The 17,077-nt window shown below is 42.4% G+C and overlaps 1 protein-coding gene across 1 annotated transcript; it reads right to left on the reverse strand.

Moving 5' to 3' along the window:
• Positions 1–292: 292 nt before the first annotated feature.
• Positions 293–9,881, reverse strand: LOC124596349 (hexamerin-like). The gene is made up of 10 exons (XM_047135452.1): positions 9,791–9,881; positions 7,320–7,453; positions 7,074–7,232; positions 5,693–5,870; positions 3,450–3,757; positions 3,195–3,353; positions 2,945–3,109; positions 2,727–2,855; positions 2,323–2,638; positions 293–807 (listed from the first exon to the last, which is right to left on the reverse strand). The coding sequence occupies exons 1-10, from the start codon at positions 9,864–9,866 to the stop codon at positions 410–412; spliced, it is 2,022 nt and encodes a 673-aa protein (XP_046991408.1). The 5' UTR covers positions 9,867–9,881; the 3' UTR covers positions 293–409.
• Positions 9,882–17,077: the final 7,196 nt, after the last annotated feature.

Here is a 17,077-nt window from a genome sequence, read left to right on the forward strand (position 1 = left end):
ATTTTGTTTATTAAACATATTTATATGTAAGACGAAGTCAGTTTCAATAATGAAAAATGTCTAGCGATTTTTAGCTCTGTACATGATTTCTGCTCTCGTGGAGACATAAAGCACTGGTTAACCCCCCTGTCCTGCAGATGATAGCCACGGCTTGTTCACCCCATTATCGTGCTGGGTGTACTTCCTCTGTTCCCCTCAGTCCCTTCTGCCAATTGGCCAACTTACAGTTTTCACACAGTGCATTCTTCTCCTAGGTAATTGAGTGAGAATGTAAAAGAACAAAGACACAGTGTTTTAGGTTCAAATTTTTATTTTTTGCGAAAAAGTAAAAAAGACATGTAAAAGAGCGAGTGACAGTCGATGAGCAAGTAGGTCAGTCTGATGGAGATGCTCGAAGAACTCTGCCAGTTCAGGCGGTGGTGTTGATGTCCTCCTCGCGGCGGTGCACGACGAACGTCTCGTCGAAGTGAGCGTTGGGCACGTCGAACTCGAACTCGACGACGCGCCTGTCGAACGGGAATCCGGCGGGGTGGTTGTCGCCGTGCTCCAGGATGGGGTGCTTCTCCTGGGAGACAGCAGGGGTGACGATGGCGAAGACGCTGAGCGGCAGACCGCTTCGGGTTCCGCGGGGCAGCGCCAGTCGCTGGGGGAAGCCGAAGTGCGAGCGGAACTCGTCCAGGAAGAACTTGCTCTCGCCCTTGATGGCGGCGAGGGTCGACTGGTGCAGGTCAGAGTAGCTCGGCGCCTCCTTGCCGTACAGCGAGAAGTCTCGGGAGCTGCGCTTGATGTCGTTCTCACCAACGGACACTGCAAAAGGCGAAGTATACGATCAGCACCAGTTATCAACTGATTCTAATAGGGCAAGCTTCATGTCATTGGCTTTCGGGAGTAAACTATTGAGCCATCTCAATAACAGACTATCAATTACGAGGATATGAACGTATGGACAACAGCCTCTGAGCAGAGAAAATCTCTGAGCCAGCCAGGAATCGACCACAGGCCCCTTCGCATGGCGATCCGCAGTGCTGCAACGCTAAATGCACAGATACCGATGTGGACTAGAGCATGCATCGTCTAAGAGTTAATTTTACTGTGTTGGCCCCACTAGGCAGGAAACTGCACTGGATGCCCATTGCTGCAGAGTGTTGTGACGTAAGGGCCAAGCATTTCCTATTCTTTCGGGATGTTCAGGTAGAAAGTGGGACTAGCTGAAGCATTCGGTTTAATTTTGACAACTCGGAACCAAAAATGTCACTTTTCTACCTAAACTAAACCTTTGCCTACAATACAGATCACTAGGTCAATTCGTCGTAGAATTCGTTTGCACTTCGTTGACTACGCTAACTCACAACCAAGCTGTCGCCCTACAGCTTTATCTACACCTCGGGCCATCCTACTGAGCAATCTACCACCACAACCTGCATTTCAAAAAATAATATACAAGGTGTCATGCGCAATGCTAATGGCCTTGCTGCAGTGGTAACAGTGATTCCCGTCAGGTCAGCAAAGTTAAGCACTGTCGGGCTGGGGCTGGAATAGCATTTCAATGGTCTGCCAAGCGCTGTTGGCAATCACGGTGCACTCAGCCGTTGTGATACAAAATGAGGAGCTACTTAACTGAGAAGTAGCGGCTCCAGTGTCGTGAAATGACATTGGGCTGGTAGAGCAGTGTGCTAACCACATGCCCCTTCTTTTGTGCATCCAGTGACGCCTATGGGCTGAGGATGGCACGTCGGCCAGTACATTCTGTAGGGGCTTGATGGACTTTTTGGGGAGAGTTTTTCTGACATACACAACATTTCATGTATTATACAGGGAGTAATAATTATAAGTGCAGATATTTTGATATGTGGCAATTTAATACCTACACACATCTGTGAGTCGCTTTTTTTTCTATGTGTCGAACAGTCTTCCCACAAACACATCACAAACCTTACGACCAGAGATTTTCTGCATGATCGTAACTGCCCCACTAAGTAGGCCACACCTATCAGTATAGACTAACCGTTCTGTGTCGATGCATCCACACTTAAACACATGTCCTGTTGATCAGAGGAAAATTAGCATTAGTAGCCTGCTCATGCCTCATATGCTTGGAGGCACTAACTAACGTGCAGACATACCACTTGTTAATAGCTACAGCTATTTGTCTGCAAATGATGTTAATACTAAGTCACTGTCCTCACTATGCGCCGAGGCTGACATCTGCTACTGATAAGCCACCGAAAACAATTTCATCTAATCTGGCACTATCTTTAGTAGTTCTGCTTAAAAGTAATACGGATTCAGTAGCCAGTAAGAAGTATTCCGCTAATAACTTACGCTTCTGGTTGAAGATGTCCAGGAGAACGTAGTACTGCTTCCTCTCCTCCAGGCTGAGCTCGCGGCCGAGGACGTCGTACTTGGGACCAATGAAGACACGGACGACGGAGTCGACTTCCTTGTCGCTCTTAACCTTGATGTGGTAGAAGAACGGCTTGTGGTTCAGGCGACCCTGGCGAGCCACAAATTTGAACTTTTCACCGTCTTCAGGCTTGGAGAAGGTCAGAGCGTTGCTGATGTCAAAGTCGAAGCTGTCGAAGTATGTGACGAGTTTGTCGAAGGTGATATCTTCAACGGTTACGCCTGGCAGGAGCAGCTGAAATACAAGATTCAGTTTAGTTCACGACTCATGTAGTACTCTACGAGAAACGGTATATTTTTATATCAGAGGTTTCATTACTTACCTCCTCGTGAGTGTAAGGCTTCAGAAGGTTCTTGTAGTGGTAGAAGATGGAAAGAACGCGCTTCGCGATCCTGTAGAAGAGTGGGTCCCTCAGCTGGGTTTCTGGTAGTTCAAGGACGCTAGCAGGAACCTAAAACGGAAGTAAGCTATGTACCCCCGCATCCAAATACAAATAAGGCCAGTGTAACGTCAGAGAGAGTAGACATCATGCGGACATACTCCGTATCGGTGAACAGGGTCGACAATGTGGCCGAAGAGGGAGATGAGGTTCCTGAAGTATGCGCCGTAGTACTCCCAGTTGATGTTCTCGTAGTTGCCCTCGACGATGTTTCCAAGGATGTTGGTGAGGTCCTTCTCTCTCAGGTTGTACTTCTCGTAGTTGTACTGTTGTTTTAGAAACATAAGCAGTAATGATGGACGCATTTCGTATAAAATCGTATTAGAGACAAATCTGCGAGGACACACTTACGCCTGACAGGTAGCCGTAGTCGATTCCGTCGCGGATCCTCCTCTCGTAGTTCTTGATCTCTTCCACGTACAGGATGTCGACGTTGCGGGGGAAGACTCCCTCTGGGCGCGCTGGAGCCTCGAGTCCGTTCTGCAGCCTCAGCTCAGGGTAGTAGCCGACCTGCAAACGTAATACACAATTTAGTGTCGTCGTTCGGAAGGTGGATTCTCCACTGTCGTTGCAGGAAAGTGAAACTCGTGTCGAAATGGGACGTACCAGCACAGGGTGGTCGTAGTCGATGGCCTTGACGTCAGGCAAGTAGTTGGACAGCCTCTCCAGGTAGTAGCGAGCCAGGAGCTGCTGCAGGACGAAGAAGAAGCTCTCGCCGCGGTACTTGTACTCGGGAAGGCTGTAGTTGGCAGGGTTCAGCCAGAAGGGGTACTTGTAGCTCAGGTATGCGTAGAAGGAGTTGAGGCCGACGTCTTCGGTAAAGTAGGAAACCAGCTGCTCGGGGTTGCTCGGCACGGGGTAGCCGGTGTGGTTGGAGTAGAATATGTAAGGAGCCTCCTTAGTGCTGACTTGACCTGCAGAACAGAACACGTGGTTTTGCTTAACAATTGTGTGACTTTAGGTGTTGCTATAACTGCAGCTACTTACTGAGGTCCAGTGTGGGTTTTAATTATCGGCTGGCAGCGAAGTTCGGTAGATATGCTAACACCTTAATTTTGAACCCATCTACGCTGGAGGAAAATGTAGTTCCAATTATGGGTATACGCAGCAGTTAGTAATAAAATCAACATTAACCCTTTCCCAGTTTGTGGTCTTTTCTATTCTTACCTGACTCCTAATGTATTAGAAGAAAAATTTCTACACGTCTTTCTTGCATTCATAGCGCCATACTCACACCGGGTGGCTAAAGCTGCAGCTGTTTTTTTTTTCAAGTGTAAATAGGTTCCGCATTAACGCAGTACAGCACTTACGAAGTCCCGTTGTCATGCGACAGTAAAAAGGCACACTGGACCTGTTTGAGTAGCTTCTCTTTAATTATATAATGTTTAGCACACGTACTCTTTGTTATCAAAGAGCTATAAGTCCAACAGTTTCATGTAAACGGCAGCAATTATTCCAGTCAATTATAAGTCACCACACATAAAACAATATAACTTCTCCGAATACGTGACCATGGGATTTTGTTGTTATATAAATGGCTCTGAGCACTATGGGACTTTAACATCTATGGTCATCAGTCCCCTAGAACTTAAACCTAACTAACCTAAGAACATCACACAACACCCAGCCATGTTGTTATATAGAGCATACTCTTGGGCACTTCATTTTATTACATTTGCATCATTACATGTTCATCATCATGATGAAAGTCTGAAACGTTGATTTATACAACATCGTGATTACGCAATCACATCCATTGAAAAGTCTATTTTAGCTACAACGGGCTTCGCTGCACATGAAGCAATAACGATCTGTAGCGCTGTTGGGAAGTGTAACGGTGGTTGAGAGGGAAGTGAAGACCAAAGGGTACTTTTAGCACACGTGGGCGCAGGAGGAGTTCAGTGGATGTATTGAGCATGTTGTGAAGAACAGCAATGAGAAATTTGGAAAGGCATTTAAAATGCAGGGAGGAGTGACGAAAATTGTGAGGTATACTGTTAACGAATAAATTTTGTGAGACACGTCAACTGGCTTGGAATGAATAGTGTCTTGAAGCAAACTTATAAGGTCAAGAACAACAAAAATAAAACAACGGTAATGGTATGTGGTCAGTTACAGGAGTCGATGTTGAGAGATCTACATAACGAAAGGAGACGCTAAAAGAAAGTAGATGATTTGTGCTATTTGGGCTGAAAAGTTGTTGATGGTGCGGGAAGCAGGGAGCATAGATAATGCTGATAGAAACAGCGAGAGAAGCATTTCTGAAACGTATTTCTCTGGGGCGTAGTTTTTTACTGGTGTGTACTGTGGACTGTAAAGAGTTCGCACAAGAAGAGAATGCTGAGTATTAGATTGACAGATCGAATATGGGAGAAATGAAATCTCTGGCCGGAACTCGACTAAATGAGTGAATCAGTTGGTAGAGTGGTGGGGAATGTTAGGGAGGGGAGGGGGAAGAATTAAAAATTGTAGAGTGAGACGCAGGTTCATATGGATGTAGGTTGCAGTAGTTATGCAGAAATGGAGAGGCTTGCAGAGGACAGAGTAGCATGGAGAGGTGCATCAAACCTGTCTTCGGATGGAAGACCACCATCACGATAGCAAGGACAACAACTACATGAGTCCTATACGAGCGGATATGTGCTCAACACACCAGTGGATAAGTATTTACTTACGATTCTTAGACGTAGTATACATTAAGAATCCTTCTGAATTTCAGCCACTGCTGAGGTGGGTACCATCGATTGTTGTATAGAAAATATTTTTATTATAGCCGACCTGGTTGTCGATTTACTTTGCATAGTGATGGTTCCGGAAATGACACGTGCACATAGTTTGTTTGTACACACCTTGTAGCTGGGCGTCATACGCCTTCTGGATGACCTCAGCGTTGACGAAGAGCTGCGGGTAGATCTCGTAGGGAGCTGGCAGCGTGACATCCTTGGTATCCTCGCGATGCAGCACAGCGACAGTGAGTGAGTAGACGAACAGTGCCTCGTTCAGGTGCTCCCGCGCCCAAATGGCCGTCTGGAATCAAAAGGACACTCGTTATACAGAGGAATGTTTCGGTGTTTCGGGGAGATGCAGTGCTAACTACGACTTACTTCCTAGGGTCCAGACATAGGTGAAAATTTAGGTGAAGACACAATTTGACCAGTATCTTCGTGTATAATCTGACTTTACGCTGCGCATTCCTTCATAACGATGTAACCCTCGCCTGGAATATAGATGACTGTTGCCCAGAAAACGATGCCCTAATTTTTGAGGATAATTTGTGAGTTTCATGCAGTTTGATGTGGAGTAGTCGGATTAAGGAAAGATGTGCCACTCGGTGATCTATATTTATTGTACGTAGGCCATGAGTGGTGTCAACGGCACAAATGTGCACAAGACGTTTCTATGCTACTCCTTACCAAGCAGTCAACATTTAAGTAACTTTTTCTTTAAGTTGCTTGCGAAGATTCCGAACATCGGCTGTTGTGTGAGAGCTCAACAGAGACGTTTTGTTGCGGGGTCTCATGAAAGATTTGAGTATTCCCTTGGCGAAAATATGGGGACATGGAAGAACAGTGTTAACTGAGGAGGTGTGATACTTTAAAAGTCTAGAAATGCAAATGTGGCTACGTCAGTCACTTTTGTTTAAAAAGCAGAAGCAATTCAGCATGTTACGTGAATTGCAGACATACTTTTTGTAAGACAGTTGTCAGCAGGCCGAGTCTGATAAAGGACTATGCTGTAGACTAGTTACATGGTGAGAACATGCAAAATATTGATTGTGCACTGTACTATTGAATGCTTACGTAGACTTTTTCGTCAAGTAACAGATTCATTAACGACGACCATTGTGATGTTTGTCAGGCAATAGTTAATGATAACTAGGAGGTCAGCTTCAGTATAAAGAACTTTGAGATCTTTGGTATCTGATGAGGACTGCCTATGTTAGAGATTATACATATTATGAGCTGAACATGCCTTAAACGTGCGCCCACTGTCTCTTGTTAACGTTGGACATAGTGGTGAACGGATATCATTCAATACGCTGCTTCACGTTGGTGTTACGCAAATAAGCCGAAGAAAAAATTGCCAACGAAAAAAAATTGAATGTATGTTATCATTTGCAAATAGATAGGTATGATCAAAAATTAAGAGGAACGTTTGTTAATAACTTGCTGGTTCAAGCAAAATGAAAAAATCAAAACTGAGTACTATCTTGTGTCGAAGCGCTCGTACCTTGATGAACGTCTCAAAGTCCTTGGCGAAGTAGAACAGCTCAAACAATGCCCGGGCCTGGTAGTAGTGCTTCTGGTAGTAGATGGAGAACACTTCCCCTTTGGGCAGGAAGCCAACGTCGACGTAGTACTTCCAGAAAACTTCGACCTTCTCCTTGAACTGAAAAGTTAAAGAAACGGAAGATCGCTACAGTTGTCTGGCCGTTCAAGAAATCGGATCCTGGTTTGTAACGTCACGTATTTGTACCTGGTAGTTGTCGACGTGTTCAATAGGTTTGTAGGTCTTTGCAATTTCCTGTTCTTCTTTGATGAGTGATGGCTGCTGTACGTGGTAGAAGAGCGCCAAAATTTTGTTCTGTTTCTCCAGAAGTTCCTTACCGGCTGGAATAACAATTAACAAAAATATTATATACAATAGGAATCATTCAGGTGCTGAGATCACAAGAAAATTGTTATAGCGGATATTGTTGGTTTTTTACGTTTTGTTCTTGGAAGGTTTACGTTCGCATTATTCACGAAAGAGACTAATTCTAAAGCCTCCCTATTATAGATTATATTTGCAGCAGGATTTAGGAGTGTATTGGCAGAACGCTTGGAAGATGCATAAGGGCTACGAGAGACAGCGTGCACTACGCTTGTCCGCTCACTGCTAGAGAATTGCTGTGCTGTATGGGATCCTTACCCGATAGGGTTGACGGTGGACACTGAAAAATCCAAAGAAGGACAGCTAGTTTTGTAATAACCCGAAACAGGGGTGAATGTGTCACGGATATATTACGAGAGCTGGACTGGCAATCATTAGCATGAAGTGTTTTTCGTTGCGGGTTGTTTTCACGAAATATCCGTCAACAGCATTCTCCTCTGAGCGCGTCCGCCTGCTTAGCTGCGTGGCTACTTGCTTGCCTCCCATGTAGCGGGCCTGAGTTCTATTCCCGTCCGGTTTAGGGATCTCCGCCCGTGGACTGACTGTTGTGTTGTCCTCATCGTCATTTCTTCCTCACCACCGTCACACCATTCGCCAACCGTGGCGTCGACTACAATAAGACATTTGGAGTCGAACTTCCCCGGATGGGGCCTTCCAGCCAACAATGCCATACTATCATTTAATTTTTTCCTCTGAAGGCCAAAATAGGTTATTGCCGCCTACCTTTGAAACGTCCCCTTTGAACAATTTATATATGAGACTGTGCTTATACTGACACACAATATTTTGTTAGCGCAACGCAATCTGACTTTCAAAATTCCCTACAAAAGAATGGCCCTGACTAACATTAAACTATACCTTTCACAAATCACTTACCTCACAAAAATCTTCGCTGCTCAAGCTACTGCAGTACAGCGAGCGCCACTACTGCCAGCTAAATAAAAGATTCAAACTATGGCAGGCACTAACTACTGATAGGGATAGTTAGCAAATGAAAGATATTAATAGAGAACAAACAATGTATTTACCTTAATATCATCACAAGTCATAATATATATATCAGTTCATGACAAATTATAAATCTCCGCCATCTCTCTCCCCACATCCACCACTGCTGGCGGCTCACCTCCAACTGCGCAACGCTACGCGCTGTTCACAGCCAGCTGCCTAACACTACAATGGCGAGTATTACAACAATGCAAAGCAGCCACAGACTGCACACAGCACAGCCAGTGATTTTCATACAGAGGTGGCGTTACCAATAAAAAAACCTAAACAGCCTACTTACATAGAGAAAACATAAACAGCCTACTTACACCTTGTGTAGGGAGATATGATAATCGAAATAAAATAAGAGAAATCGGAGCTCCTTCGGAAAGATTTAGACGTTAGAGAGTGGAACGGTTCAGAATAACCCTCCGTCAGGCTCTTCACTGTGAACTGCCGAGTAGACATGTAGATGCGGATGTAGCTTTCGATACTGCTCTGTTTCTCACAATGAGAGGTCCAGTATTCGTCTACATGCGTTCTCTGCAAGCTAGCTAATGCATGTGTATGTGGCGCAGGGTACTTCTTCTCCCATCGTCAATTGCCTAATCCGTCCGTCTTAGCTATACTCTCTCCAATTTTCTCGTCCTGGTCCTTTGCGATTCATATGTGTCACGAAGTAATATGTTGAATGCCTCGTTTTCAAACACACGTTCTCAGAATAGCAAAAGGAAATTTTTCCATAATACGTAACGCGAAACCGGCCATGAAGGGTTGATTTTTCCCTAATTGAGTTAACCAGTACTTACTCTGGTGGTAGTGCTAACCACTCTACACCCTTACTCAAGAGTCGCTTCAACAATTACGCAGAGGCTGGTAAGAGTGAGAGACTGTGAACAAGTAGCAGAGTGACGACGTATGGGGAAAGTATAGTCCGTTCACAACGACTCGAAGGAATTCGTAGGGCGAAGTGGGGTACGGAGGAAGGAAGCTCCACCCACCGATTCCCAGCACGTCTGAAGCCGTGGGTGGATAGGAAGTGCGGGGGGAAAAAACTGCTCTACAATCACGCAGTGCTGGTGGCATTACGTATGTGCTGACTCGTTTCGCACGACAATCGCCTCGTAACGTCTACAGTACACATGGCTACTGTATATTAGATCGCCAATTTTGGCACCATCTGGACACTATAGCATTAGCGGGCTGGCGATACCTGAGTTTTACCGCTTCTGGCTATCCAGACGTCGGCTGCCATGGTTAAAGTCACTGAGAAAAAGTAATAGTGGTAGAAAGAGCGACTGACTTACCCTCGCTGTGCGGTACAACCGCGGCGGCCGCAAGGGCTGCCAACAGTGACAGGACGACAACGGTCGCAGTCCTCATGTTGCTCGCAGAGGATGTACGAATTGTGTGCCGGCGGGCGGGCTTCTTATAGCGGATGAGGTGTGCGATAAGCTGGCGTATCTGCGCACTTGGTGGGGGAGGCAGCGACCCCGCGACCTGCCAACGGTAAAACGCCCGAAGATGCGGCTTATGTAACAATCGACATTACAGTTCCCTGCCCCCTGCTATCGCTCGTGGTAGCCCAGTGGTCAGGATAGAGACTGGCTTCACAGAGGAGCGGGGTTAAAATCCCAACAAGATCATCTAGCTTCCATCTCACAGACTTTAACAGTGTTGCAGTAGGATCCAGACGCAAAGACAAGCACAGTTGTTACTTTTTCCATACGATACTAGTGTTATAGATATCGCATTATGCAGAAGACATTGTTAATAGCGGTTTTCCATTAAATTATTGAGTGATTCTCTGAAAATGGCTCCCGCTTAATTTTGAGAAAAAGCTCTGCAATCGTGTTCTGTTGTTGTGGTCTTCAATCCAGAGACTGGTTTGATGCAGCTCTCTGCGCTACTCTATCCTGTGCAAGCGTCTGCGTCTGAAACTTACACCTTTCGGAATCTACTTATCGTATTCATCAATTAGTCTCCCTCTTCGATTTTTACCATCCGCCCTTCCCTCCAGTACTAAATTGATGATCCGTTGATGCCTCGGAACATGTCCTGCCAACCGACCGTTTCTTCTTGTCAAGTTGTGTTACAAATTCCTCTTCTTCCCAATTGCATTCAGTACCTCCTCATAAGTTATGTAATATAGCCATCCAATCTTGAGCATTCTTTTGTGTTTACTAATGCATTGCAACTATGACTACTAAACGGGTACATAGTAATATCGGTATTATGTAGGTAACCAACTCTACTATGCATTTGGTTTTTCATTAGTAGCCTGTGGTGACCATTGAACCTATGTATTTATCAATGCCAGTAGGTGTTTGTCATTGTCTGAAGTGTGTACACTGACTACCTGGGTAGAATTACAGACTGTATGATACCGAATGAAACTATGTGGTTCCAGAGGCGTTTTAAAGTCTCAAACATGCATGACGTATATACTGGGTGTTTCTTTAAGGGCATGAAAAAATGTAACAGGACGCAGAGAATGCTCCACTGAACAGTTTTAGGTAGGGAACTTGGCGCCAGAGAAGCCAGCTTAAGGAGAAATGGAAGTAAACTTGTCTACCGCTTTGTCTAGCACTACTGTTTTCCAGCTCATTTACAACTGACATGCGTACACGTTTACACGTACTTTGCTGCTGATTTACATGTACACTCTTTATTTGCTGCAAAGAGACGAGGAGGACGAGCCTGATTACCAGGAAGTCATGATACAGGTTTTGATTGCTTCATTTCCCATAAGATGGCTCTGTTGTATCGTGTTTGTGTTGTCCTATGACAGAATGTGCTATGAATCAATGACAGACCCTTTTTATTACACACTGCTATTCAGAGACGTGCAGTACACTACGATGGAGCAGTACTGTCACAGTATCTCCTCGCTGCTCGGTTGGAAGGGGAGGTCTAATTCCATGGCCCGCGAGATGACCTTACCTGCATCCCCTTGGTTATTTCCTATGGGAATATCTAAAGCCACTTGTGTACGAGATCCTAGTTGATACGAAGATGCGGTTAGTTGCCAGAATTGTAGCTGCCTATGATGTGATTCGCAACACGCCAGGCATATGTATAGGGGTGCGTTAGGAACTTGTTCGCCGATGTCCCTAAACGCTACTTCCATCCGTTCATCTCCTCTTTCAGAATTAATTGTTCCTCAATATATAATACTCTTTTGGCCAAATTTTTTTTATAGCTTCTCAATACACATCTTCCCAATTCATCACAACTCATTCTTTTATGTCGCCTACCCCCCCTTAAACATATTTAAATCTACTGAGCTCAGATACATAAACTAGAGAACGAGGCAATGCAGCAGCACAAAACAGTTACCACAAACAGAAATGACAAAAAAAATGCAAATTGGCAAAGCAAGCAGCAGTATATCTAAATTAGCAAAGCAAATGCAACATTACAACTAATGTAAGGCAATATCCAGCTAGCAAGAAAAAGAGACCAGTGGTAAGACTGGCTTATAAGAGTAGTACAAAGTAAAATGCAGTAGGACAATGCCTCGCAAATAGTAGCACCAAATGCAATAACTTATACCTAAACATGACAAAGCATAAGCAGAAAAAATATTACAGTAAAGATAGCAACGTAGATAAGGGAACGTCTATTTACCTATTACTGTGTATGTCACGTCTTAACACTAAAGTGATGCACCACAACAACCTATTCTACCAAAAAAAGAAAAAAATACACCAAGTCCTTGGAAAGGAAATTATGTATACAGTTCCTATTATCAATCACTTCACCTTTCGTTTCCCAGTGCTCGTTTTTTAAAAGAATGTAGAGCATGAAATTATTGTTTAATAGGTGTGTGGAAAGAAAGTCTGAAACCAATGCTACAGCGCAACTAGAAACTTGATATCAAATAAAATAAACAAATATGTACAAGGCACAGTATGAAAATGTGATTCAGTAGCCATATAGCATTTCATAAGTCAGTAAAAGTTCTCTCAACTCTAATAGTAAGACACTTGCCATAATCAGGTGTGTAGACTTAAAAATATTTTACATCACTTCGTAAGCATTTCAGTAAATAGCGCAAAGTATGAGCTCCGCAGTGTAATCATATGTTTCCAAGTAATAGCGTGTCGTGTTTGTGATGCGTTCTGTCAAGAAATGTCAGTAACGAGGTCAACAGCCTCTCTTTTCTACGTACATGCGAGCGCTTACGAAGGTGTAGGTAGTTCCAAAGCGACTACGGTGACACAAGGGAAGTTAAAAGTCCACACAACAATAAGTATATTTCAAAGCAAGTAGCACGCAGCCCAGTTCAGTGTTATATGAAGGTCACATACACACATAACTGAAATATTTACAACAGCAGTCTCAGCTATAATGACAGCTTTATACCAATAAAAAAATTCACAAGTTGAAAATTATGTTAAAATTGTATAGAAACGAAATTTCATGAGTGATAGTGACCAAAAATTTCCATCGCCATTGTCGTACTGTCATTAACGTATATATTCACATCTCATAACTCTTCAAGTACGATTCTATAATAACATCTCATAACAGATCAATCACATCTCAAAATCACGCAGCTTCCTCCAATAATCTCAAAACCTCTAAAAGAATTCTCTCTGCTCGCTTCAGTAGAGTCATCTACGCCAAATGTATTTCTAAAATCATGATCCAATACAACATACATCACTCAAATCTCTCGTAGTATCACAGTGGTTCCTAAAGTAAATGTGAAAAGTTCCCAAAATAAAGAAAAAGTACAATTTTATAAGTGTGAAGAAATCTAAATGTGTAATTACATAAATCTGTGTCAGTGATGTAGTAAAGAAAATGTTTGTCTCTCTCAGTTAAATGATCAGACTGCTGTGTAATTTGTGTGTTAGAGAAATATGGTACCGATGTCTAAAACTGTATAAGCAAATACCATATTAGCTAGGGCTCCTTGCGCACGCCACATGCATGGTACACAAAGTAAGCATGTACCCCCCTGAGGGTTAATGTCATTATACCCTCAGATGTTACAGATAACAACAATGGAATAAAATATATCGCCGAAAACCTTCTCTGTATCATAATAGTTTTAAAATATTTCTAAAAATATTCCAAGTACGAAAAATAATCACTCAAATTCGAGTCATGTATTACTAAACTGTGCGTCTTGCTGTAAGATCATTTCTGTCATTGGCTAACGGTAAAAACGGTCCAAGTGTCGAAGTTATCGTCGTTCATAAGCAGAGTTCTCCAGAAGTCAATGTACTTACTTTGTCATATACAAAAGTACAAAATGCTATGCGTATAGATGTCGCAGTTATTACGTACATAACCGTGACGAAGAAAGTACTGTACTGTAGTGTATTGTCACTGTAACTATGTCACAAGATTCATTATCAAAATATCTTTTACTTTTCAGAAGATCGCAGAAAAACTGTGCAGACGTAAAACAAATACAGCGCAAAAATAATAATGAAAACTGTGTCACTCATTAGTAGCGTCGTAGTATAATCGTGTAGCTGTCAAACAAATCAAATACTGTGTCGACTGTAACCTCTCAGAAAGTACTTTAAATGCAAAATGTCTTTTCGAGTAAGCCAAAATGTTGCAGTAAAACGTCATTATCAATGTATGTTCCAAAAATGTGGACGTTATAGTTGTGACGTAAACGTGCAACTAACAGCAGCATGTACACACACTACAAGTATGTCGTCTGTTCCCTACAAAAGTGACTTCTTAAAATTATGGTCTTAATAGGTTCCATAGGTTCTTGACTGGATAGTTGACTTCAAAATATTGTTGCATGTTAACAGTTTCTAAGTGTGACAAAGCGTAATTGTAACGTGAAGTAAAACATTTTATACCAAAGACTAAGTCAGAAAGCAAATTATCTCTCAATAAACGGTTTTACATGAGAAATGTGGTGTAGTCCTTTACTTTCCTTAGTACGATGAGTTGGAACTTCAACACAATTATCATGCAGTTTACGTCGGATCCTATAAGGTCCATTATAAGGCAGAAAGAATTTATGAATCAAATGTTTCTTCTTATATGACAATGAATGGGCTTTAATGAAAACTTTCTGACTATATGTACATTCTTTACATATCTTACCGTGTAGTTTTCTCCTTTTGTCTGCTGCAGAATTCATATTTTTAATAGCTAAGTCAATTATATCTTTATGGCGAAGTTTACGTGTATTTGGAAAAGGTACAAGTTCTCTGATTCTGTTCGGTGGTTCCTCATTCTTCAGGACAAGAATAGGTGGTAAGGCAGTGGAGTCACGAGGCATTTCATTCAGCACGTTGTGAAATAAATGTATCTGTCCCAATACGGATGCTTCCTGTGATAATAAAGTCTGCAAAGCTTACTGATTGCTTTCATAATCCGTTCAGACGGGTTACAATGTGGTGAGTACAATTAAGTAAAAACAGGTGTGATTTTACGAATTCGAAGTATGCGTGACCAAACAGCAGATCTGAATTATGGTCCATTATCTGAAATGACTTAGGTAATGCGTCCAACTTCATGTAAGAAATTTTTAACAAAGGCCTTGGATACAGACAGTCCAGTGGCTTTGCATTACGGTGTGAAAGACACAGATTTTGAAGTAAGTTCAACAGCGACTAGAACGTACGAAAATCCATTCGATGTTTTGACAAGAGGTCGCAGAAGATCAACAGCAGCAAATTCTTTGGATCTAGTAGGAATGATAGGAAACAATGGAGCACGATGTGAGATGGTAGATGGTTCAGCTTTTTGAGAAAGTTTACAAACATACAAGACTCTCCTAATTCTCTTTTCCATATTGTATACTGTTAAAATAACAACTCATTCGAAGAATATGAAAACATTTTCGTGTGCTAAAGTGTGCGTAGCTGAAATGAATGTACCGGACGAGCATATTAACAACATCGTCACGAATACAATGTACTCAAAACTTATCATCAACTGTGCAGAGTTTGAAGATTATGTTGTTTCTAACCAGATAATAATGACGAATCTGCGGTGTGTCTTTTCGTGCCATTTACTGTGGGTATCTTCCGAAATCGGATCGTTGCCTTGTTCATAAGCAATGTCCTTCAAAGATGCAGTGATAAAGTTTTCAAAGGCTACTTTTTGAATGTAAAGAATTCCGAAATTTATCTCAAGGTTAGCTTGTCTGTTGCTTTCCTCAAGGCCAGCTGGCGCACGTGGCTGCCTGCGGTCCGAGTCATTGTCTATTATCTCTTTGTGGTCACGCATCGTTACTGGGATTTGGAGTTCTAACTTCAACCATTGCAACTTGTCGAGATGGCCCTGCCCTGATTGAATCCTGCCAGTTCTGATTAAATTCAGGTCCGTCGTCATGATTATATCGTCTGTCGTCATGTTTGTAGTTTCTTTCTTGTCGCTTCAGTGGTAGAGAATTTCTCACATATTTTCTGTTTCGACGATTGTCTCTGTGTGGCGAAATAAAAAAAATTAAATTTATTAATTTTTTGAAAAGAAATAAAAACTTTAACTTTAGAATTTTTGAAAGGTTTTTTTACGGACTGTATTGGCCGGCGTGAATACGGACAAATTCGATGCTGCGTGAAATTTGCCTGTAATACAATTTACAATTCCGATTAATAATATTTTTGAATTTAGAGTTCTCACCTTAAACGTTGAATTAGTCCTCCTGCCACAATATCAATTCATTAGTCGCCATCGATATTCTTCTCTTTGTTGGCCATGCGTATTTTCCTAACTCGGCATCGGTTTACTTCTCGAGGAGAGGGGAAACAAAGGAATACAATGCTATGTCGCTTGAAATAATTCTCGTAAAACTTAGATACTTTTCACTATTTCTTTATTCACAAGACAATGAGACTTGCTATGCTCGTCGCACAAATCATAAATACTACCAAGATGGCTGCCTTTCAGCACCCAAAATTACGTCCATCCCCTACAAGGTAACAAGTGAGAGAGTATCCTAACTCCTTCTTGGAGTATGAAACAAAAGAGAATCCAATATGAACATTACAGAGGTTATATTCTAGATTCCTCTCAATTTAATCTTTGGCGCAGACTTTAAAGTATTGTATCTCTCTGCGTCGTAATGTGTCATTACAACTTCCCCCTGCTGCATACTGTCACTAGAAAATTTTATTTGGTTTACAGGATACAGTAGTCGACCTCGCAATTGATGGGTTTGGGGTCTTTTATTTACACACTTATGGCACTGTGAATTCTTTCGTATTACTGAGTGTGTGTCAGTTTTATTTGGAATTCTTATGCTAATATTTACAAACCTTAATCCTAATATACAAACTTTTGATTTATACTGTGAAAGCAACATCATGTAGTAAAGTTTATAGAATATAATATACAAAGAATACAACATTATTTACAAATGTTTCCTTCCTCATCAGAGGTGTATTGCTTTCCGTGTTTATTCTGGGGCGGCAAGCTTTGTTCGCTGGCCCCACTGTTGAATATGGGAGGGCGATACGCGCACCTGATTGTTTAGTTGTTCGTTTGTGGGCGACGTTGGCTGATTGCGCGCCAGTGTAGTAAATCTCCAGTGTGCGGGCACCGTCTACACTTCAGAACCTCAGTATGCATGTGGCTTCTGTAGCTCCCTCCAGTACTTTGAC

This window comes from Schistocerca americana, chromosome 2, assembly GCF_021461395.2.
Source record: "Schistocerca americana isolate TAMUIC-IGC-003095 chromosome 2, iqSchAmer2.1, whole genome shotgun sequence".
Classification (NCBI taxonomy): Eukaryota; Metazoa; Arthropoda; class Insecta; order Orthoptera; family Acrididae; genus Schistocerca; species Schistocerca americana.